General features: G+C 37.6%; 1 protein-coding gene across 2 annotated transcripts in view; it reads right to left on the bottom strand.

Moving 5' to 3' along the window:
• CPNE4 (copine 4) overlaps positions 1 to 26,051 on the bottom strand; it is a 226,561-nt gene that overhangs the window by 164,878 nt on the left and 35,632 nt on the right. The window contains exons 2-3 of one of the 2 annotated variants that reach the window (XM_021531234.3): positions 20,924 to 21,073; positions 11,923 to 12,110 (exon numbers count right to left, since the gene is read on the bottom strand). In XM_021531234.3, the coding sequence (XP_021386909.1) occupies positions 11,923 to 12,110; positions 20,924 to 20,981 (246 nt within the window). In that variant the 5' untranslated portion in view covers positions 20,982 to 21,073. The remainder of the gene's footprint in view (positions 1 to 11,922; positions 12,111 to 20,923; positions 21,074 to 26,051) is intronic. The other variant, XM_031503894.2, reaches the window with a different exon arrangement.

The raw sequence follows: 26,051 nt of genomic DNA, 5'->3' as shown, positions 1-26,051 counted from the left end.
GATGACAATGAACATAATGCAAATAACTTCCAACAGAAAAAAACAAAGGTATGGGAATTTATTTTGTGTATTCTTGTGCAGAATAGGGAAGACACATACATGGCAGCTGAAAAGCCCAATCTAAGCTGGGGAATTTCAAATACAATTTTAAAATAGCAAATGCCACTGTCAGTGAGAACAGTTCCTGCATCCATGTGGAACCTGAAGGGCAGCCAGGGGAGTAAGGCTGCTGAAGCTAGTCTAGTTCATTTGGCAGTGACACAGCATAAGCTTTTAAGTTTACTCCACTTACAAGGCAAAAGCAGACTAATCAGCCCTCAAACAGCATTTAAAGTTAAATACAACAAGATACAATGATCAACCTAATGTTTCTCTGAGGAGGCATATAGAAGGCATGTAGTGCATCACTGGGTTCTGCACCAGCAGCTGGTTTCACACCAATAGCATACACAAGCCAGCTGGTGCCATAGCTAGGCAATGAGTTTTTCCAAATATTTGAAAAACAAAAGCCTCAAACCTCATATTTTTAATTGACTTCTTTTTTAATTGAAATCGACTTGAAAAACAAACCTCAGATCCTTGTGATTAAGTGTATCATGACAAATCCAGATTACTACAATGAACAGTTTACTGCTTCAAAAGCACAATATTGCAGGTTGGTAGCGTGGAATAAAACTGAGTATCTCACAAAATTGTGACATTTACCTCAGATAGTTGCAATTAACACTTTATGATTAATTTAAAATTAAAAGGTAGCTGAACTGTAGGCCTTTTGAACACAAAAATTATTCATAGGGAGCTATGGCAATGATTCCAGTTCCAATGACTTTGGTGTTCTTCTAGAGGAGACTGTTCAGCCCAAGAGCTGGCCTGTCACATATTTTTATTCTGCTGTCTTTAAGTGTGACATTTTGAACAAAAGGCAGGTAAATTTATACAGATCACCTACACAATCCACACCCAAATATTATGGACTTTATATGGATTGTCCAAAGTGTCCTAAAATTTTCTTCACAAATGAACACTTTTGTAGATCCAGGGTTGGTACAATTTTGCTTTGCTTTGTCAGCAGCAGTGGCATGGTGGTGGTAGCAGCCGCTCCAAGCCCTCTGCCAGAAACAGGGGCTATTTTCAGTCCTGTGGCTTCCACTTCTTCAGAGACCAGTCTTACTAGTTTATATCTAGGATCTTCTTTTGGAAAACATTAAGAGTGGCAAAGAAGCAAGAGCCAAAATCACAATTCTGGTAGCTGATGCAATGTGGCTCTGCTCTGATTACCTGTTTTTACATACAAAATTGTAAAATTCTCAAGGGGAGAAAGAAAAAAATCAATCCATCCCATTTTTGAAAAAAAGTTTAAAAAATCAGGCAAATACTGGAATATCTGTTAACAGATGAGGTCAGTGCATCTATACAGAAACATAGCTTGGACATTTCAGTTCAGGAAGTCTGCATTCTGGCATGGTTACAACATAACTGGTACAATATATTTTTAAGCTACTACCAAACATGAGGGAATATGGAAAACAGCAGTTCCAGAAAAATTGCTTTTACTTTCCTTTGCATAAACTTGAACTCCATCAAATGGTGTCAACAGCACATTCCCTTATTATGTAATGGTTTTAAGCCAAACCAGCTAAATGAACTTACTATCCCTGCTCAATCAATATTTGAATAGAAGTCTTCTCCAAACACATTTGCAGTAGTTCAGACTGTTTTTCTAAATCACTTATTCTCAGAGTTTCATAAGTGCTTTTTTCCTTCAGGAAACAATACTAACATTTGTGTTAGACCCTAAAACCCCTCCGAGTAAACACAGAAGAGGCTCATGCTGCTGACAATTTCCCAGTTGCATTCTGATGTTACAGGTTAAGAATCAGTGCACTGATCAATCAAGTGAATTATCTACTTACAAAGCAGCTCCAAAGATTCTGTTTACTGTAGGTTTATCACAGTCTGTCAGACTACTGAAGTCAAACCATGCTTAAAATCTGTCCTGGAGATGTGTGAAGTTTGTGTATCTGTAAAAAATAGTTCATGAGAGGAAGGTATATTACTGAGGTAATCTGAAATGTTCACCTGCCTGCCCATGATAAAAGCAGCCTTAGACTCTCCATCCAAGTTTAAAAGACATACATACAGGGGAAGAGAGCAAAAGAATAAAGATTTTTTTTTTTTTTTTTAATGTTGAGCTGCTGACAGTATAGAATTCCTCCTGTATATATTCCTACCAAACCAGTTATTCAGGGTTAAGAATTAAGAAGGAGTGGAAGTATTGTAAAACCTTATTTTTCCTGATATTTTCCCTAGATAATTTTGAAAGCATTTTTAATGGTCTCTTCTTTCTTTTTTTTTTCCTTACCCTGCTCATACAACAAGACTCTAAGGCCTGACGTGGTTAAAAAAAAGTAAATATTAGAAAAATCTTGTTTTATTGCATATGTATATATATATATGACTGCATGTATGTATATATATATATATATATATATATATATATATATATATGACTGAGAATGCTGTGTGAGTCATAGCAGCTTTTATGGAAAACTGTCCTGAGAAAAAAGTTGTGAAAAGTTAATGAAGCATGAATTAAGAACCATCAAATAGACAGCATGGCTAAAGGCAGTATTTGCAAGAATGTCTTAGGATGATTAGAAACATTGATGAAAGTACATTAACAGCAAAGAAATATATAAAACTGCATGGGAAGAGGAAATAAATCAGCTGCCCTGTTAATGAGGTAGAAAAAGCGCTTTTATTAATGTAGAGTAAAATATTTTGTCAACCATAGTATTTCAACATTTTAAATGTCATAAATACAAGAACAGCTGAGAACTTCTCTCAGTTCTCTCTTAGTATTTCATGTCTGCAACCCACTTAGTCAAAAGCTAAGATGAAGGCAAAATTTTTCAAGTAGTTTAAACCCACTCAAAATGTTTCTACCAGCAACAATACACAAATGTTTGCAAGGCCATAGAGAAATCTGACACCAGAGCACCCAGCCTGGTTCCTCCACAGGTACAAAAGGCAAGGTAAGTGCACAGTGCTACCTGCAAACACAGACACACTCTGGCTGAAGACATCTGCTGCAGGAATGGCTATAAATAAATTGTTCACCACGAAAGAACAGAGTTCATCAAACATTTCCATAATCCCTGATCCTCTGGACATTGAAATAGGATGTAGACAAGTATGGGTCATCCATATTTCCCTCTAAGCTAGTGCAGTATTGAATTGATTTTTAAGCATGTAACTATTTCCTAACATAGAAAAATGAGTACATGAGCCCACATTTCATTTCCATGGCTCTCCTAAGGGTTGATTTACTGTGCAGAGAGCTCCTGGGAATCAGCCCCAAAAGAAGATCTTCCTGAGAAAAGATGCTCCAGGCCACAGGTTCAGGGAGAGACCATGTAGCTTTTACTACCTCTCATACATAAGCACTCCCTCCTGACCTCTCAGGAGTACACTTGGTTTTATTCAATTATGTAAAATATGAGAAAATAACTCTTCACTCTCCATAGTTTGTAGACAGGGGACCTGAAGAGGTTTGGCTGGACAGAGAAGCCAGCTTCCAGCTCTGGTAGAGAGGAATCATCCAGCCCAAATATGACCACTCTCAATAAGAAAAAAGACCTCTACTTTCTCTCCTTTGCACATGCATTACATTTCACAAACTGCACTAAGAGGCAGAAAACAATGTTTGAGCTAGTTGAATAATATGATATTTCATATATATTGACTCAACATGACAGTATTTGTTTTCAGTTGAGATAATCTGTCTGATTCAAATGAGTTCAAGCTGAAGACTTGCTGATTAAAAAAGACAGGAAAAAAGCACTGTGGCTGTCTTTAAATGCTGAGACAAGGAGGAGGCTCAAGAAAAAGCAGCAGTGATGGATGAGATAAAACCAAAAGGGAGTTATTGGGAGTTATTATTTTAAAATGGATTTAAAATAAATAGACACAATACTACCTGGGATCTAAAAAGAAAATACCATCAAAACTAATGATGCTCATATTTCTGAACTAGGCACAGGAGGAAAGAAATTCCCCATACCAGCTTCTTATCAAATGTTTGCCAACACAAGAAAGTTACAGCCTTTAGTTTTCAGACTTCCAACTTTGTGTAAGTAGTTTGGAAAGACCTGGGAGAGAATTCTCTTTCTTTTTAACAAGAAGGGTAATATAAATTACAATTCCAGGTTTTGAGCTTACTCATATATATGTGTAAAAATGTACTAAGTGCGTCAGGGGCTGAACAGAATATTATGAATGATGCTCTCTTGGATACAGAGAAGAACTGCATAGCAGATTCCCTCCATGTGAAGAAATTTTCTTTTTCCAGAAAGAGTTAATGACAAGAGGTCTTCAGCAGGCAAACCCTTGGAAGAAAGTGTGTCTCCAAAATATTAAGGCTTGGAAAGGAAGATATCTGATTAGATGGATTCAGGCTGAGAATGGACCAAGATAAAACATTCAATTAGCCTGCAGCCTGACCCCACAGACTTCCAGTGGTGCTTGAAAAAGATGAGCTGTCTTTGACAGTCACACCATACAAAAAGACTTCAAGGAAATGTACCAGGAACAGAAAGCAGAAGCTAAAAGCAAATCTTGGCAGCAACTGAGGTTACCAAACAGTTTTGAGCAAAGAAACATTCATTAGCATCTAGAGAGACTTGATGAAAGAGGAGAAAGAAAAGTATGATATTGAATTATGAGGATGAAATAAACCACAAAGGCATATACACAGGCACAATTCTATGGTGTAAATAAAATCACAGCTTTCAGTGGGATGGGTGAAAACAAGATAAGTCTAATGGCACCTAAAAATCTCTTAAGCACCATCTTCTAGGAACATTCCTTGGGAACTGAATGCATTCCTTGGGAAGTGACTCATCCCTTGGGAAGTGAATCAGGAGAAAAAGGATGTTTCTCCTGTTCCAGCAGGAGCATCCCTTGGGAAGTGAATGCAGCTCTCATTTCTTTCTAGGCCCAAAGTTCACAAATCAAAAGCTGCACTCACAGATGATCACCTGCAAGTTGTGCAGGGCATAGACCTGCGCTCATACAAGACCAAGTGCTCTGAAGGCCTGGATGATCTGGGCAGGAGGGGACAATCAACTTGGCTGCCAGCCCTGAGTCAGGAGAGGTAGGACCTTGGCCACCTTGTGGCTTAGTTAGAAAAAATCCCATTGCCTTTATCTCCTGATGAAAGTTTTGATAATTTCAATTAAAAATTCAATTCTTTCCCATTGGCTTTTATCAACCATGATCTGCATGAATTCAATTTTACAATAGATCTAGTATTTCATTAAAGACTTTGATCTAAGCTTTGGCCAGAGAACTTGCAGTAGCATTTCTAATTATCAGTCTTCTTGTACATCCAGAAGAGAAAAACTCCCAAATCTGCAAATGAATCAGAAGCTTCTTCACAAAGAGCTAATTTCATAATCTCCATTCAGTGAAAACATCTCCTTGCAACCAAATTTGGCACAATCTGATATAAAACATTTAATCAGAACTTTGTAAGTTCCTTTCTTTGTCAGAGAAAAATCTTCCTAAAATGGTATGTTCATCTTACTGTAACCCCATTACTTACAATTAATTTCATACAGGATGTTTCTTCACCAAGTTGAATCTTAAAAGTGAAATCAGAAAAATAGTATCTAGAATCTGCTTTAGCATTGACTAGAGAATTATTAAAAAAAAAAAAAAAACAAACCCATAAAACTTCCAATAAGCCCACCATGAAGCCTTGCAGTTCTTTAAAGTAGAGAATAAATCCCAAATCACTGCTCAGAAATCACTGTGGAAATCACTGCAATACTCTGAAGAAAACATAGTTCAAATAACTACCCAAACAAATTCATGTTTTGTGATAAGTTAGGTATGCTGAATCTTCAAAATAAAGAATGCCTTTTTATACAGTCATGGACAAATCAGAAGAATAAAATTCCAAATGGTATTGAGAAAATGAACAGGGATTTTCTCAGTGTCTCCTTTAATACAGGAAAAAGAAAGTTAAATAATCAGCAAGAAGCAAATTCAAAAAATACAATAAATTACTTTATTCAACCTCCACTTAAGCTGCTGAACACTTATGTCCCAGGATATCCTAAAATCTTATCTTTTATATACAAAACTTTCAAAATTATTTCAACTAAGTTATGAAAGTTATTCTACCAACATTTTTTTTACAATTACAAAGGTATAAATTCCTGTTTAAGAACTCCCTGAGCTGCAGATCACTGAGAGCTGTAAGGACAAGCTGGAGAGACACTTCTATATTTCTCTGATCCCACATTTGTTTGCTGTCACCAACCAGCAACTAGATGCACGATAGGGTTTGACAGCCTCAAGCCTCCTTCTATTTGGGTGCTGGTGGTAGTTCTTTCTAATCATTGAAACTTCCAGTTCAATCCAAATGCTTAATCTATTACCTGTTCATCAAAATGAACTACAAACAATGCATATTTTCATGTGTGGGGATTTTTGTCTCTTCACAGTATTTTTGTGTTTATTTTGGAACAGTTTGGTAGAGTCATGGAATATATCATCCCACAGACTCCCCTATTTCATGGCTTGTTGGCTTCTGCAGTGGGCTGTAACAGCCACAGATGGATAACATGAAAGCTACTTTTGGGTATCTATGGAAACAAATAACTGAAGTCTGCTTCAGGGTCTTCTGTTCAGATCCTTCACCCATGCTAGGAAGGGGCAAGGAATTTCACCCAGTCTCCAATACAGAGAGAAGGGAAACATGGCAGCAGGTGCTGGGAATGTAAATGGGGAGCTGAGGTAGGTGAAAAGGCAGAGGAAGGAGAAGTATGCTGGAATTCAGAGATGAAACAGAAGAGACAGCAGGACTAAGAGGAAAAGCAAATACAGATGGATATGCAGGTTGATGTGTAAGGAAAAGGAAACACAGAAAACTCAGGTTTGTTTGTTTAGTCCTGCCAAGCTGATCCTTGAAACGTCATGCTGAATTATAAGTGAATAACTTATTTTAAGAATATCAACACATTTTTATCAAAGCTTACCAAGTTTTCCACAAATTGTGACTTCAGAGACTATTTAAAAAAAAAAAAAAAATTTCAGTAAAAAAATTTATCTATTCTAATGATTTCACCCAAGTCCATCAAGAAGAATTTCAGCAAGTGCAGGTTGTCTTTGGGTGCTGCTTCATTTGCTCTGCAGTTACTGGTGTTTAATAAAAGCTTTGAGTAAAATGTAAAACCTCCAGCTGGCTGTTCAAATCCACAAGGCAGCAGACACTCTCTGTCCTGCTGCCGAAAGCCAGAAGAGAACAACTACAGGACGCCCTCCCTGATTCCCAAACCTGACTACTTGTCTTCCTAAGCTCCTCTTCTCTTTTCATAGCTCCAGAAATCACATTCCATCTGGCTAAGTCAGGCTGTGTGACACCTCCTGATCTCATGTATATCTTGCATGACCAGACACAGCTCTGCAACTTACTCAGCTTTCAAAATAACATGTGCTATGGATATTTGCCATATGCAGATCATCTGTGAACAGGGCCAAGCTACTTTCTTAGGAATAAGGAATTAATGAGAATGCCAGTGCCAGCACATCTCAGCTGAAGTCCCCAATGCTACAGATTAGTTAACAGTTAACATTTATTACACATGGACATTCACACTCTAGGTGGGTATAAAACAATCATTGGAACAAAGGAATTTATCATCACGTACCTCTGTCATTCACCATCTGAAACTTAGTACAGTATTTAAACTCCTTGAACACATTCAAATCAAGATGGAAAAACAGTCGTTGAATAATTATCTTAAAGAGTTTAAGTACAACATTTGGGCACCCTGCAAGTGTGCACCTGCCTAAAGTTATGGCCAGAAGAGCTAAAATTCAGCCCTGTATCAGCAAATTGGCTTTTAGTACATAAATACAGCAGAATTTAAGATTATGCTGTATCACACATGGTCATGTTAGATTTCAGGTGTGAGATAGAGTAAACTGACGATTTTCCTGGGAGACAAAACATATCGTTTACATTCTAGCCCAGTGGAGATAGTGCTTTTCAGCCAGCACCAACATGCACACACAGGGAAATGTAGGGGGGAGGTGTGTGTGCACACTTGTGAATGTGCCAGTTTGTTTACAGAGAAACATCACCCAGACAAGAAGAAAAAAACAGCAAACATATCTGTCCCAGAATGGGGGATAGCACCAAGAATTCTTTGAGTATTTGCCCAAGTTCCCTATGGTTTTACTACTGAGGAGTTTTGTGTCCCTCATCAAATCATCTAGGAAACTACAGGCCCACCAACTTCACCTCAATTCCTGGGAAGCTGGTACAGCACTTAATCCTAAGCACATTAAGGATAAGAAAATCACCATGAGTAGCCAACCAAGAAAAAGTCATGCCTGAACAAATGGATAAACTTCTAAGATGAAATAGATCTACCTGGCCTGGTAGATGAGGGAAGAGCAGCAGATACTTTCTACCAGGACTGCAGTAAGGCCTTTGACACCGCCTCCCATAAGATCTTCATAGAGGAGCTGCTGCTCCAGGGAACGGACAAGCAGACAGTGAGGTGGACTGAAAGCCAGCCAGGCTCAGAGGCTGAGTCAGTAAGACAAATTCCAGAGACTGGCAGTGGGGCACAGAGGTCAGTACTGGATCCTGTTTAAGATCTTCATTAATGACCTAGATGGTGGGGCAGAAAGTACCTGCAGCAAGTTTGCAGGTGACACACCTGGAGCACTCGGGGCATCTTATAAATGTAAAACCAGAAGGGAAAGTCCAAAGACAACTGAGTTGGGCTTCTTTTCACTGGTGGCTAGTGACAGAACCAGAGGTAATGTGCATTAGTTGAAACATAGGAATATTAGGAAATATTTTTTCACTTGTGACAGTGACCAGGTGCTGGCACAGGTTGCCCTGGGAGTATGCAGAATCCCCCTCCTTAGAGATATTCCAAACTTTTCTGACACAGTCCTGGGCAACTGGCTCTAGGTGTACCCCCTTGAGCAGCACATGAGCCATGTAACCTCTAGAGGTCCCTTACAACCTCTCTAATTCTGTGTCTGGTAAAAAAACACATAAAACTCCCCAAACCTAGACAAAACAGGAAAACTACATTAAAAAAAAAATGAAGAAGAATACTTAGATGTCATTTCCAATCTCTGTAAACCGCACCTACCCACTCTACAAGAGCACCAACACATCTTCATTCTATATTTACATGTGTGGGTGGCATAATTTACACAAACACACACATATGCACACACAGAACTGCAGAACTGAAAAAAAAATTCCTCAGCAACAGGCATATTTTATCAAAATTCTCCCAGAGACAAATGTTCACAGATCACTGACTTTCAGGGATTGTCTGCACCTGAACAGTGGCTTTCTGCATATGCTCAGCATTATTATTTTTTATCTTTTCATAGATAAGACAATCCTATGCTGAATGCTAAAACTCTTGAAAAGAGAGGGATGAATACACACTCAAAATTAACTGGATTTAACAATTTCTTCATTTTCTCTTACACACTTTATATTCTCTTCTTAAAGTCACACCTTTCAGCATGATTAATATCAAACACTCCACTATACCTTTTAAGTAAAAATAACCAACAAGATGTCATTAAAAATATTATATTCCATTCCCTTGTATCCCAGAATCTCTAACTTCATGCACAGTGCAATCCCATCAGGCTAAGCCCACACGCTTCAGCTGCATCTGGCCCATGAGCAGCCATGGAGCCAGCCTTCAGTACTTTCCATGGATTTCACAAGCACTTATGTGCAAGGGCACAACCTACACAGACCACAACCTGTATTTTGGACACCCTCAATTCAGCTACTCTGTGCTGACAAAACCTCCACACAACCAGAGTACCTGATCACTATGTACATTTCAGTAACACTGCATCTTGCTACAGCACGTTTGGATCTCCAAGGTATCTGGCAGGTATCTGAAAATTCAAGATAATTTATGAAGGCACTGAATCCACACTCCTCAGTTCTACTCTTTTTTTTTTTTTTTTTTTTTTTGGGTTGCCATTTAGTGATCTCTATGTTGAATATATTCACTTCACTGGTAACAGGATTTTATTATTTTTTATTTATTACTTTGTCTGTTTTTTCAGGTCTTGATGGATCATTGATTGCCATCAGCAGAATATTCTTCCAGCCAAATTATGTCTCCAGCTATACCTGAGTGACTCTGCTCAATTTAGCTCAGCAATAGGAACTTAATTAAAAATTCTGTTAAGGTGTTGGCCAGAAAATACTCACCATGGCAGAGTGGCATTCACTTTGCAGCACTGATAGGAACATGAACTAATATAATATTTTTTTTCTTTTTCATAATAAAATGAATTGACTGGATTCTCACAAGACAGTAGGAGCAACTGATGTAAGATGAGAATTTTATCAGTGGGCAGATCTGTTCTGCAAGATTTGCTCTGTTCGGACAATCACTTTCTAAATTAAAAACCATATCAAATAAAGGGAATCTCCATTACTACATCAGAATAGATAATTTACATCTACTTACCCTGCCAGAGACATACTGTATGTAAATGCAGTAACCCAAAGTTATTCAGAGATCTGAGACAGAATAAAAGTTTTCATGGTGTCCTTTCCAAACAGGGGCATTTCATTTATTTTGACCTTTAATCCATTGCTTGGTTAATTTCTACTATTTGTGTGATTACAGACAGTGAAGCTAAATGCTTTTTTCTGCACAGAGAGCTAAAATTACCCTTTTTTAGGCTAACTATTCTATCACCCTAAATTTCAATTACGTGGACACACTGATTTTGTAGCACTGAAACAATGGTGAGAGTTTTATTTTTATTTATAGTCTGGTTTTCTACCAGGGATATGTCTAGTGGTCCACAAGAGCAAACTAAGAAAAGAAGAAGAATACCATCAAAAATCCCTTAACTTTCCTAGGTTGTTGCTGGCCTGAAATTGAGAAATTTCATAGGTCAAAACAATTGGAATAAGTCTGAAGAACTTGGTTGACAACTAGGCTGAAAATGCTATATTTTCATCTGTAATTTAAGATTTTGCTTTCTACATATGCTCACCGTTATTATTTTTTATATTTTCATAGATAAGACAATCCTATGCTGAATGCTAAAACTCTTGAAAAGATAGGGATGAATATGTACTAAAAATTAACTGGATTTAATAAATTCTTCATTTTCTCTTACATACTTTATATTCTCTTCTTAAAGTCGCACCTTTTAACTTGATTAACCACAAACGCTCAACTATAATTTTAGGTAAAATAACCAACAAGATGTCCTTAAAAATATTACATTCCATTCTATGTTCTATAGTTACAATATTAATTTCTTTAAGATGTCATGTTTCCAGTTATCAAATAAATTATTTCCATTATTTTAAACAAAGCAGGATTTTAATCAAACATGCAACCTACAATACAAGGCAAATTGATAAGGCAAATGCATTAGCTTTACTAATTGCAACAATGAATCCAACTGTAATGCTCAAAATTTGCAAATCAAGCTACTCTGTCACCAAATCCCTTGCCAACTAATGATAAATCCTCCTCTCTTCCACAATATTCCTCTTTATATTCCAATGCCTTGTGGTCACTATCATTATCTGTGCTATTATATAGCTTTTATGAAAAAGTAAGGCCTGAAGGGAAAAGTTTTATGATGCTTCTTTCTTTATTCATCTTCATTTTTAATCTAGATTCCAAAGAGAAGTTCAAAGTTTCTGATTTAAACTGTGTTAGGGTTAATGGAAAATCTCCCTTCACTCTTGCAAGATTATGCCACAGGCTTCAAATTGCTTCTTCCCTTTACTGTTCTTGCTTATTTCAATTTTGCCTCTGTTTGTCTATGCCATCCTAAAGTGCCAGAAGAATTAATTTTATTTTATTAAACACTCACCTCAAACCACTGGCCATGCGACTGCATTTTAAGGATGACACAAGGATCTGGTTTTGAGAGGGCATCCCTGTCTGATATGCCTTTGCATGCAACTCGCAACTCCACTTTAGTCAGGCATGGGCTGTTAAATATTCCCAGGGTATTGGCTGCTGATTCATAGATGTTGCTCATTTTCTTCATTCCTTGCTCTGAAAGAGAGAAAAGGTCTGTTAAGGATGGTGCACACAAGGTACAGCCTCTCCTTCCACACAGAAGCCAATTCTAGACAGTAACAGTGAATGAGAACCAGAGCATGAGGGGAAAGAACAAAATCAAAGGAATACCTATAGTAAAAACAATCATTTAATATGCTTATAAGTAAGCCAAGTTCAGAACGAAATTTTCCACCATGCCTCTGAACTCTGGGGATGAACTGTGATCTCAACTTCCAGCTCTGCTCCTGCTTATAGAGCTACATTTCTCCAGGCCAAAGGACAGATTGACAGGATGGTAATTCTGTATTTATTATGATAATATGTTGACAAAAGTAAATTAAATTTGTCCAGCACTCCTGCAATCTGCTTTTATTTCCCTCTATTTCTTCTAAAGAGTATGCACTTCTTCTTATATAAACTTTTGGCATAAATGCCATAGAAGACCCGTTTCATACCAACCTTAAATTCCAAAATACATTTCACTGTTTCCCTGTCTCCATTCCTAAGCAAGTAGCCAAGATTGATGTTCTATACAGAAGGGCAGGATATTTATGCTGCCATGACTTGTTGTTGTGGAGTGTTTGCTCTTTTGGGTCAGGAATCAGAGTTACATGAGCACAGAGAGCTGGAATAACAGGGACCTCCAACCCTTACTTCATTGTGAACACCACCACCACCAATCTTGTAGCTCAAGAATTTCTCTCAACAGGAGCAAAAAAAATATTTTAACACAGAGCTTACCAAAAATCCCTATATGACCATTTTTGCATCAATAAAGAATATGGGAACACTCTAATTTGCATATTTGCTCTGAGCTTCACAGCCTGACCCTTTAAAAATTCGCTTCCTAATACATGGATTAGTGCCTTCATCACTTTATTCCATACATAGGAGCCACAAAAAATGAATCTCATACTTCTAGCAGGCAGATTTGTCTTGCCATTTTATCAGCAAGACATTTTAGCCATCTGTTTCAAACCTTTTCACTGTCTATTCCACAGCACCATGTTCTCAGGGGTTAATGATTTTTGAACTAACTGTTTTGATAAAAATTACATTTCAGAGATATGGAAATGAAAGTGAAGGGTTTTTTCCCCCAAATCTGCTTAGTTAAAAATAAACTCAAAATGTGCAACATCACACCTATCCAGTTTTCCTATTAATTAGAAAGGTAAAATTAGAAAGGTACTTCTCAATTCAGAGGAAGGGGACCTGGCAATAGAGTTTCATTTAAATTTGAGAAAGGTAAGTCTGATGAGGCAGATTATCTGCTCCCTTGGCAGAAGGGATAAAAGCTTGTTAACAACTTACAATTCTTCAAATCTATACAAAAACTTACTATATGAACATTGATCTGCTGTGACTACCCCATTCAGATATAAGTGAAGTGAGCCCAAGTGGACCCCAACCATTCTCTGAACCTCAGGCTCTACAGGGATATTTGAAACGTGAGCCTCACAAACACAGTGCCTAACATCCTAAGACCAAAACAACCACCTTCAGCCCCTCCTATTTACAAGTTACTTGTAAATATTGTCATCTAAACTACTGCTCCTTGGATTTACTGCTAGGATTTACTACAAAACAGCAGGAACATGACTGAGAAAATAGGCAAAACTAAACAACACATGGAAAAGGTAATGATATTGGGGTACATTTTAAAGCCGGGGACTGGAGAGACTGTTGTCTAATTATTCATCATTTTGTAATCCCATCTCCTTCAGAAAGCTACTCAACAAGCTCATCCCACACATTTACAAGACATTTTTACATGTTGCCCTTTCCAAATTGAAATCCATTTGAAAATTGGGTTAATTCTGTCTCATACACATCATACATCATTAATAAAATGTCATCCTTTGTGCAGAAATAGGTTGGTGATTTAATTAAACTGGATGATTTCAACACTGAAGAAAAGAGGAAAAAGTAGCAGAGTGAGGGGGAGAGATGTATTTTTCTTCCTCCTACAATAATTATACATTGGTTTTTCAGAACAGCAGGTAAGTATAAAAATTATATTTCTTTTCATCACTACAACTATTATTTTAGCTTTTGTAAGTTCTAAATTTATCAATGGAAAAGATCAAGGCACAGCCTTATTCTTTTGCCTCATTATATTCTTCTTTTAATATAATCACCAGCTTGGGCTGTTGTGCTGATGTCACATCACCAGGAAGCTGGAGGCCTGGAAAACAGATTTTGAGCCCACTGAAAGTGGCTAAAAATGGTATTGTTTTGCACAAACATAGAGAAGCTAGATTGCATAAGAAGCTTTTTGTCAATTAACTATGTACATTATTGATGGAGGAAAAATTTATTCATTTTTCTTTGCTACAAGCTCTTCCTTTTTCAGTTCATTAGAACCTTGTTATTCCTTCAATGTCCACACAGTTTTGATATTCACTGAACAAGAGCTGTGCCCAGTAGAGAAAAGCAATAAAACACATACAAAAAGTAAGTGATAGGTCATGTATTTGTAAAGTTTTCATTTCATCATTGCATACATTCTCTCTCATTCCCTTAGGAAAACAGGAAAGTGGTGGATCATATGCTTCCCACACAAATTTATTAGCTAGTGCTAGACTGAAGCAAAAACAGACTTTATGTTTTCACCTCTCCATGGTGAAACATCAAGAAAACAGTACTGGGAAAAAAATTAAAACTGCACTATGCTGAAATTGAAATGTACTAGGCTACAAAGAAAACCCAAAAAACAAACAACCAAAAAAACCACCAAAGGAAAACAAAAGACAACAAAACAAAAACAAAAACCCACAAAAACAAACAAACAAAAAAGGAAAACAAACAAACAAACAAAAAAACCCCAAACCAAACCCACCAAAGAATGTGTCAGCTACAAAGAAAAAGTGGTGAGAACCTTGAAGATAGGTCTCTGTCTCCAGTCTCTCAAACACGCTCTATATCTGGCATACTTAGAGCTCATTTACTAGAAATTAGGATGCTCTTTTGACCCTTTTAAAGAGATTTACAGCTCAAAGTGATCTTACTGATACATGTGATGAGATGGGGAAGCATGAAGCCAAATTCTTGTCAGTAGTGCCCAGTGACAGGACAAGAGGCAACTGGCACAAACTGAAATTCATTAAATTCTGATTAAAGAAAAGGACATTTTTCACTCTAAGTTTGGTTCAGCACTGCAACATACCTCTTAGAGAACTTGTTGAGTTTTAATCTTCAGAGATATCCAAAACTTGTCTGGACATGGCCCTGAGCAGCCTACTTTGAGCACAGGCTAAGAACAGATGATCTGCAGAGGTCCTTTCCAGCCTCTCCTACTCTGTGACTAAGCAGCAAACAATCAAATTATAAACTTTTTAAGATAAAGATTGTCTCTGTGATACGATATTGAACTAATTGAATATTTGAGGCTCTTGGCTCCATAGCCATACAGAAAATCAAAATATATACACAACTCCAGCATTTCTGGTACAAAGTAGTGCTACAAAGGCTCCGATGTGTAGGTATTTCATTAAAAGCACACGAGTTCAGAAAGTTGTGCCTGCCGTGATAACTGGATTACAATGAAAATCAGTATTACACATTTGACAGCTACATCTTTCTTTATTCAGGGGGACTAAATGACTTAAAAAATGTTCCATTTTCTAGTGCCTGCAGAAGTAAGGATCTTTGTGACACAGAACACAACCAGTACAACCAGCCTCTCTCCAGGAGCTAAATTACTTGAATTCAGCTCACACAAGAAGATCCAACTTATTACAAAATGGTGATCCACATAACCTCACCACAAACTCAGAAGCAGGCTCCCTAGATTCACCAATAAATATATCTGGATTCTGATTTCAAGTTTACTCCTTTACCAACAGTATCATTTTGCCCTCCTACACAAACACAGTGGTCAAAAAGCTTTTCTGCAAGCTGTCTGGGTGAAAAATGAAGAGATTGCTCTCTACAGCCCCTTGTGAAGAATCAGAGGAACATTTGCACTCAGCCTCACCTCCAGGCAATAAGCAGCAAATGAGAAAGATGCTGAGATTAAAAGCAGTAACCAATGTGCTTTGCATTCAGGGAAAGGTCTCATTATTTAGAAACCTGTACTCCAGACCAAACTACACGCAAATGAATTTGGGGGTTGCAGGCTTCCCATCGCCCTATGTTGAGAGCTGTGTCTGAATTATTTTACTGCCACTTTGGTCATGAAATGAAAATGAGCTAATAGCATCTGTCTGCTTCTACAGGAGTAAACAGCAAGAGTCTGCTCCTGGAAAGGTAAATGATGTTTGCAGTATGTGCACATGGTGGGAAATACTAATAGTAGAGTTACATGGAATAAGAGCTGTGAATAAGTGCCTCCAAAAGAGAGCAGCCCTAAAGGCACTGGTTGTTGTGGCACTTGCTGCTCCTTACGTATTTACACTTATAAATTATAAATGGGAGAGACATTTAGTATTCAAAACACATGAACAGTTTAACTCTCTAGGCAGAAAGCTTTCTAACTACAGTTTCTGGATCTTCCAGGTTTTAAAGTCTAATAAAAGGAAGTATAAAAACTAAGTCTACAGTTAGAAGCTTAAAATTAATAAAACTCAGATCAAGTTAAAAAAAAATACAGTAAGAGTAAGATTTATAGAAAAGGCTGAAATTATGCTGGGTGTTCAGGTAGAAGAGTTTTTTAAAGTTCCTCTGTTTAGTAACTTGTTCAGCTCCAGCAGAATGTAGGCCATGGACCCCTTCAGGGAATGACAGTAATTGAGATAAGTAATTATTTTTCTTTAAGAAATTTTATGTATTTGGGAATTCCCAGTCTCTAATAATTACTGTATCAGCTGTTGGCACTAAGGCTTTCTTGGCTGTGAAAAGCAAATCCATCCCTTCACATTCAGCTGTAAATTGGTTTTGTACAAATGAGGAAAGGTGGGAATTCATCAGGAGTTCCTGATTCAGCAAGTTCATTAAATTAATATTCCATGTGCTTAATCAGGAGCTCACTAAGACACCTGGCTTGTCCAGGTCTGAACAGAGACCCCAGCATGACAGGGAAAGCAGACCTATCTTTATTACTACATGTATTAAGGTTTTTTCACTATGTCTAATCTTTGTTGCTGCTGTGGCCATTGCCTTGGTCTTTCTCTCTGCATCTCTGGAAACTCCTCATGAACAATCAGTGCTATCTTATAACAGAGCAATTCAATTACTTATCTTGGACCATGCTCCTAGACTTCTGGTTTTCAGCCATATCTCAAATCACTACACAAGACTCTCCTCCTGTTTGCATTAAAAAATTATCCTGGTCAACATCAGTTATATAATAAATTGCTACAGAATTTTAAATAATCATAGATAATACAGACAAAATGCAAGCTGCCAAAATTAATTTGAATATGAATTATTATGTAATGAAAAGTCAATAGGTTAGCTAGACCCCTCCACAGGATAGTTCGTGCAATTAAAAATACAATTTTTCCTCCTCCACTTTGATTATCTGACAACTATTAACGAAGATTCATTTAAAGTTACACCTACCAGAGTTTGACAAAGGCCTTTGAAAAATGAGCAATAAACGCAGTAAAGAAACAAATAATCCCATTTTAGTTAAGAGAAGTAAAATCCCCACAATAACAGGAGCACTGGGAGATCCTCAAATATGCCTGGTTCTGGATACTCTGAGTGGCTCCCACTGAAGTCAGATTCAATGCAATGCAAAGCACCTGTAGGAGTCAGCGCTAAAATACATATATTTTATTATCCTCCACTGGAAGAGAAAATCTAGGATTTGCCCTGGCTCCTTTAGCATGTAGCTAATGCCATCAGTCACCTCTTACTTCACAAAGTTCCCACTGTCTTCCTTCTTACAATGCTGTAAAACATGCAGGGGAAGAGAAATCAAAAATTCACTAATACAAAAAACAGGAGACTGAACAAATACAAGATCAAAATAACCTTCCTAAGGATAAATGTAGACAACTCCCCTACTAGAAAGCAGTCTCAATGCTTTTTACTGGAAAAGCAAAAGAGAATTTTTTTTTCCACAGAATCCAAAGTCTGCTTCATTCTCTGGATTTGCACCAGTCACAAAGGAATCTGCCTCTCCTGCAGCAAGGCTGACTCTCAGGCTGGCCACAGAGGGTGTGTGTTTGGTCTTGTTTATAAAATGGCACCTTCTAAGACGGTGTGTTGGTTTAATAGGATAAACAGAGTGATTTTATTTGGAGCAGTGTAGAAGCTAGAGAGAAAACCAACTGGCTCATCTATATGCTGAGACAGTAACACACACAATTGTCCTCTTATCCATTCTTGTTTCCTTAAATATGCCTATCCAAAGCCTTCACTTGCAACTCAATACTGTCAAGCAAAAGCATTGAATAGTCCCAATGTTCCTCTTCCAAATCATGAAATGGCATATTTTCCCTTAAAAACGTGAACAGAAGTGGGTTTGCTCTTCATTTCATTTCTATTTACACAGCAATTAGAACTGATGTTCTACAGTCCTTTCTCACCATTATAAACACTAAAAACATAATTAAAAAGCAAGAGAAAGAAATGCCACCTAAGTTCACAATGTTCTATACCATGACTCGTGGAGCTGATGATTTATAAGCAGAACTGAATAATATGAAACCCCAGCAAAATTCAGAGTTCCACTAGTAAGTTATTTGCCTGCTGGTTTGAGTATTGGTTCTCAGAGTCTGGCTTGAGTCTGTGCAACTCTTGAGAGAATACCTGAAGCATAGGCAGCTGTAAGAGCAGGGATTAAGCACCAATACATGGAAAAGCTCAGACCATTGAATTCACTTCAAACACCACACTGTGGAGTTACACACACACAAATACTCAAACCTACAATATGCAAGCAGTATGCAAATATAAGTGACAGGTAAGCCTAGTAAATCAGAGAAATGTAATTGAATCTCTCTAATCAACAATTTCAAAGCTACTACCATGACACTTATGTGACTGCTTATCACTAAAAGCCATTACAATTTTCTTAGGCTTGTCACTTCAGCTTGCTGCTTGCTCTAAGTGATATATCAACACAGGAACAAAAGTATATGCACTACAAGGATATGTGTTTGCTGCTTTTTAAAAATTCATTCTCTCAATTAGGTATTAGAGGGAAAATAAAAGTGCCTTAGCAAGAAACAAAGCTTTATAACATAGTTATTTATGCAAGAATCTTAAATAAGTGGACATTTTGCTATATTTCAAAGAAAGATAAGCCTGGAACAAAATCAAATAATCCCAGCACTCTAAGGTGCAGCAGTCAAAATTCTGATATAAAATAAATCCAACTGAGAACCTTCAGAACATTTGAGGCAAAATAATTCTTGAAATAATTAGACAATTCTGAACAAGACAGATGCATAGTCTACTACATTAATCCTTGCCTTGTCATTTGCACTTGCATAATGTACATTCGAAATTATAATTACCCTTTATCCACCCTGCAAAAGCACACTGTCTATCATCTAGAAGAGAATCACAGAACTGTTTATGTTAAAAAGACCCCTAAGATCAAGTCCAGCCATTAACTCAGCACTGCTAAGTCCACCACTAATCCATGTCCCTAAGCACCACATCTACACATCTTTTAAGCATCTGCCAGGATGCTGAATCAACCACTTTCCTGGACAGCCTCTTCCAGTGCCTTACAACCCTTTTGGTGAATATTTTTTCTTCTAATATCAATTCTAAACCTCCCCTAGTGCAACCTGGGGCCATTTCCCCTCGTCGTATGGCTCGTTACTTGGGAATGAAGCAGCAAGTTGTGTTCCTTAGCTATACTCAATTACACCAGAGTATGTGTATAAACACACATAATGCCTGGAAGAGTTTATACATTTACAGATGTAACATATTGCAAACTGCTAATTTTCCTCAACAGATGGCTAGAGTGGCTCTTCCTGCAGCATGAAACTGATTCTACAAGAGAAGCTGCTTCCTGCTCCTGATCCAAAGACAGGCATATCAAGAAGAGCAGTGAGGAAAAAATTTCCATTTACTATTTAGTTATTGCATTTGCAATGCAACCAGAAGGTACATCTGCTGTAAGTTGGCTCAGAGTTTCCTAGCAGTGTGAGAAAAACTGAATTTATCAATTACACTGGGGCCACATTGAGCTCAAAACTGGGACAGAGTTTTAAAGTCAAGTTGCTCTGTCAGGTAGGGCAGGAGAAGAAGTAAGGGAGCAATGGATAGTGCTGCAAGCATCTGCTCTCTCACTTCATAGCTGCTTCCCCAACAAGCTTGACCCCTTTCTCAGCAACTAGCAGAACTCCTATGGCCTCCCAGGACTCTTGACAGACAAGGAGCAACCTGCCCACCCTCAGGGGCTTTACCTGATGGCTGGAGCCAGCACTGAGTTCATTCCCTTCGCAAGAGAGGTTCAGGGACAACATACTGGGGTTTGCACCACTAGTTAAGTTAGAGTGAGCCTTTCCTGCCTTCTTGTCATTTACTTACTTTCTATTTTCTTTCCAAAAATCCTTGATCAAGTATTTGAAGAGTCACCCATGAGACTTAGGCTAAGCACACATTGCCACTGTCTCAGCTAAATCGACAAGGGATACGATCATTGCAGCTCCAACTGCAGGCATGAGAAGAGCCATGGCAGCCAAATTATATTTATATGGAGAGTGTTAATTTCCTTCCTAGTTTAATTTATACTAGTTTATTCTGGTTTTCCTCTACCTACTCCATATTGCGAGTGTTTTGTAATCACAGTACCACCATACCATGACAGACTCAGTCTCTGAATAAGCCAGTAGCTATTTTTGGTATCAAATTGATTCACAAAAGAATTGCAGCATGCTGTCAGCAAAAAGTCCTACCAGTGCCAAATGTACCGCTGGTGCCAGTGCCGTGCCATTCCTCTGCTGGCGTGTCCATGCCTCCCAGGATCTGTGCTCTACTGAGCTACCACAGATGGGTCCTAACGCGTCAGGACAAAGCGCAGCCTCACAGAGATCCTAACCTGGGCCCTGGAAGCAACAGAGCTTTGTCAGCAATGTTATAGGAGACCTACTTCCTTCTGACACAGTGCCAAGATTTTGGTTAAATAACACTTTCAAAAACAAGCTCTAGAAATCCAAGCCACCAAGAATTTTCAAGAGTTTCTCTCCCTCGGGAATTCTTGAGGTGTGAGAAATACGTATGTTGTCAACCAGCAATAAAAATAAGAAGCAAGATATTTGGAATGTCTTTTATAAAACTTTGTCTGACATGAGGTTGTCCCTTGAGGACTCCTAAAAGGAACCTGTGAGAGTATACACAAGAGTTGTCTTCATTTTTAAATCTGCAAGTTCCCTTCAGCCTTTGAAAGCGTACAAAAAAAGGGCAAAATGAACAATTCAGCTCTTATAGTGATTGCAGAGTTAGAGGCAGAGGGAAGGGGTTCTCAGTTCCTAAAATGATGCACATAAAAAATGAACTCACATAATCAGTATTGATGGAAATCCTACTGCAACACAAAAAATACTGGAAGACCTGCTGGTCTTGACATCATTGCCTGGTAGAAGAACATTTTATGAAATTCACACTAGATAAGCAATACCCCTACGATTTGGGCACATATTGCACAGGACTTCACCTACATTCATCTGTCTTTAAAGGACAAATTTATACAAAGTACAGTAAAGTCTATGAACCACCCACTGCAAACAGAGAGAAAGGAATGCCTATAAGCCAGCAGTGATGGCACTTAAGGGAGAAGAGACACAAGAGGCTGGTATTGAAGTCCCAGACAGATGTTTCCACTTTACAAATGCAATCACTATGGTCAAATTATCTAAGGCATAGTTCTGTATGAATTGGGAGTGGAAAGTAATTTCCAGGCTTTCTCTCTAGACTTGTGAAACTCTTAATTCCTTCCCTCACCTGCCCTATCTAATCTCTTACAATGTTTGTTGAAAGACAGCTGCAAAGTATCAGGGACATAAGGAATTGTAAGGCAGTCACTGTGATATTTCCTAAGAGCACAGAAGAGTAGACCTAGCCTCAGTAGATATCCCATCCTTCCAAAAAGGAGTGTTGATAACTAAACTGGGTCCCAAATATTCCATGACAGATGCCACAAAATTTAGATTGTGCTAAAACATGATTGTTGCTCAGAGCACAAAGAAATGTCCTCCTTATTCAAATATTTATATCTCTGTTATACTCTGAATGGATAGCCATTGGGCTCCTCTATACCTGCATATATTTAGAATTACGAAAATGCATGTTGACAGTAACCAAAATGCAACTGTACCAATGAAGAGTAATCAAATCAGTCTTTGAATTCTTCAGTGATACAAGGCATTTCCCATGCACTGTGTTTTTATCTATGTCCTACTCTTGATCTGCATTGATGCAGTACAAATAGAACTAATAGACAGAGATATTTTTCATAACTTAAAAATAATTATAATTTCATAATTTCATGTAATTACTGGTCTAATGCATGAACATGTTTAAGTGTACACAAGTATAGGGTAACTCCAAAATTAAGAGATTTGAAAGGCCTTCATAAGTATGGAATCCAATATCTTGATTTTTGTTCCTTTTAACTAGTAGAAGATTTGGGTTTTATTTTATTCTCTAGTGTCAGCAACCCCCTTAGGTAAAGGTGTTTGGAAAGGAAAAGAAGCAAAAAACCCACAGAAATTAATAATAGAGAACTTGGGTTATAGTAAATGCATGTCCTCACAAATCACCCCACCCAATGCATGTCCATCAAAATCTCACCGACAGATACCTTTGTAACTTCCTTATCGTATCAAATCCACCCTTGGATACCTGTGGGAAAAAAGTACTAACAATTTCCAAAACATTTTGAAAAGATATGCACTTTTACAAGAATTTTGCTGTTTCAGTCATAAGCATTCTTTTTCAATTACAAAGAATACAGCAATTCTCTGACCCAGGGAATGATGGATGACACTCTTCATGCTCTGAAGTCAACATGTAAATTTTACCTATAATTTCTGCCCTCTACAAAAATTGGGTTATACAATAATGAGGTGCTTGACTGCTGTTGCATTAAGTCTGTAATGAGACTGAATGCACAGTCACACCATTTACAGGTTTAAATTGCTTCAACTTTGGAGTAAATACATCAACAAAGACCAAGCTGGGATATTAACTGCTGAGCAGTACATCAAAATAAGATGTTAACTTGCTGATGTTACCTGAAAATTATTTCCATATTTCACTGAAGAATTCTTCAAATGATTCACTTGTGTAATATGTTATTAAATGAAGCACACTGAGGCATCTTAAACATTAACTTAATTGAAGGTAGGAATAACACAGGAAAATATTTAGGACTTGCTGTAGAAAAATGCCAGTTCGTCCCTTGAGATTTTTACTATAAGCTAGAAAGCCTGACATGAATTAAATTTCCTACCTGTCCTGGCTTTTAATTTTACCTTTTACAACAACATGGGCATTTTACAGCATGGCAAGAAAACTGTTTCAGTCAAATGATTACTGCAGAATTTCTTATTTAGCTACTTCCAGTGTGAATTTTCAGCTTATTTTTTTCTATTCCTTCTGTTTTTTGGCTTCTGAGCAGCCATGTATTTTCCATCTATGGTAAGTAACCTATGACCATTTCAGACCTCTGCCAAGATTATGCTTTCAAGGGAAATAGATTGCCCAAGAAAATTCTCAGATCAGTTTGAATATACCTACATCATATTTCCCAGTGATACCACAAAGGAGCTCTTTAATTCTCAGTCACTTCAGCATCTGACAAATGCTGCAGTCAAATTGCACTGGGTTTTCAGTACAGTTAACACAGGCCAGTTGCCTAGTAAGAGTAATTTAGGTTGAGAGGGATCTATGGCAATTTCTATTTACCAGCCTTAGCTCAAAGCAGATGTTGTTCAGGTGAGCTCTGGCTGTCTCCAATGATGAGGATTCCACCACCTCTCTGGGCCTCTCTTCCAGTATTTGACCACCATCTTTAACAACAATATATTGTTAGTTTTCCTTGTTACAGCTTATGTCTGCTGCCAAACATCCTACCACTGCTCTTCCAAGAGAACCCTGGCTGCATCTTCTGAGATGACAGCATTAAGATCACATTCCCTTATTCTCTTTTTAACACTGAACAAAGCCAGGATTCTTCCAGAACTCCCTTCACTGACTGAGTTAGCTAGTGTGTCAGAAAGTCCGGTTAACTCAGTTAATACAATTCAGGATTAAAAAGGAAAAAAATCACTGCAATTTCCTGCATGTTATGGGCGGAAGATAGAGTGTAGAAGACCACAGTTCCATTAAACAAGCAGCATATTCCAACTGGGACCTGCATCCATAACGGGCTTTTCAGGAAGCCATTTCCAATGACAACTTTGGCTGGTCTAACTCTACCAACAAAAATGCAAGCTCTTGAACACCTCACTTACACACTGCCTACAGAGAACTATTAATACAGAGACAAACATCTTTAATGGGGGTGTAGTACTTCCCATGCATTCCTCCAGGGGACATTCAAGAAAGGTTATACAAATTATTGCAAGTCTGGTTGTTATAATGATTTATCAGAGCAGAAAGGTGGCTTAATAGAATAGGGAGGACTGTTTAAAACCTTGTCTTTCACTCCTTAGTATTTTGAATTCCTGAATAAATCCTTTCAGTCAGTGAATACATTTTGAACTCAGACAAATGGTATTTTGAGATTCTTTCCCCCCTCAGAATTTTATTCAATCAAAGATTGTATTGAGAAAATGAAATATTAAAAGTTGCTTTTACTTCCTGACTGTTCAAAATGGATTCTAATTTTTGTTTGCCATATTTTCAAATTAAAGTTTTAATTAAAATTGCTGTGCAATTTTAAGGGTACTAACCTTTTTTGTTGCCTCAGCTTATCTATCTGCTGTCCAGTACAATTAGTATTTCTTATTATGTGAAATTTAGCAGTCTGCTAGAAAAAATTCTGTCTTAGCTTCAACCTGCTCTCCAAAATGAAAACACTTCATATCTGCCCATTACATGAAATCGTCTAGGAAAATGAAAAGTAGTTTAGTGACAAACTTATTGAAATAGACTCTGGTAAAACCTCTTAGTCTGATATCAATATAATGGGTTTCTTAATTGCTACAGATATAGCAGTTTTTAACTTTGCTGGATTTTGTGTTTTCTGTTGGATGCTGTCCTTGCCTTTCCCGAGTATTTAAAGTGATAAGCATAGAGACAGCTCACAGAAGAAGCTGTATTTTCTATTGCCTTATTTCCAATAGTCTCATTTTCAGTTTCTTATCTTTAAAAATTGTTTCATGTTTTGTACTTTTCAAAACAATAGCCTCAAACTCCCCTAACACTAAGATAAAAGCTCCAAGACATCAAAACCTAATTTTGTTGTCCCCATCTACAAACAGAGAATACTATCCTTAGAATTAGATAGAGGATCACACAAAAGATTTCTGTCAAAGAAAAAAAAAAACCAGAAAATAATACCTCAAAACCAGCTTGAAGTTATGATTATACTAGGTTTAGTCTACCAAAGGTTAAAGGACACAAAATCATCTTTTTAATCTGGCTGCATGAAAACTCAAAATATTTTGTTCAAATATCACTCAATTTCTCACCCACTATTCAAGCATTTTGATTTTTGCTATGTATAAAATAATTTTATTTAATCTGTGCCATTTGCAGTGGTGTGTTTCAGGAAATGCTCACCCTTCATTTATGAGCTAAAGTCAAGGAACCCTTGATAATGCCCCTCGAGCATCTACAGGCTGAAAACTCCTAAACTGACACAGCACAGACCCCAAGTGGGAGGAACTCGTCCCTGTTCTGTCACTCTGACATCTTTTTCATTTACAGTAAAATACACAATAGTGTCTGAACATATCAAACAAATGTGTAAAACTGCATTGTTTACCTAACAGCTAGCAGTCAGCCAGCTTCCATGAGAGCAAACCCAACTCTTCCCAGGAAAGAAGAAACCATTTCAATCTAGTCTGGCTTAGCCAG

Source organism: Lonchura striata, chromosome 1 (genome assembly GCF_046129695.1).
Source record: "Lonchura striata isolate bLonStr1 chromosome 1, bLonStr1.mat, whole genome shotgun sequence".
NCBI classification, from domain to species: domain Eukaryota; kingdom Metazoa; phylum Chordata; class Aves; order Passeriformes; family Estrildidae; genus Lonchura; species Lonchura striata.
The sequence above is the reverse complement of the archived record's forward strand: the minus strand, read 5'-3'. Positions and strand labels throughout refer to the sequence as shown.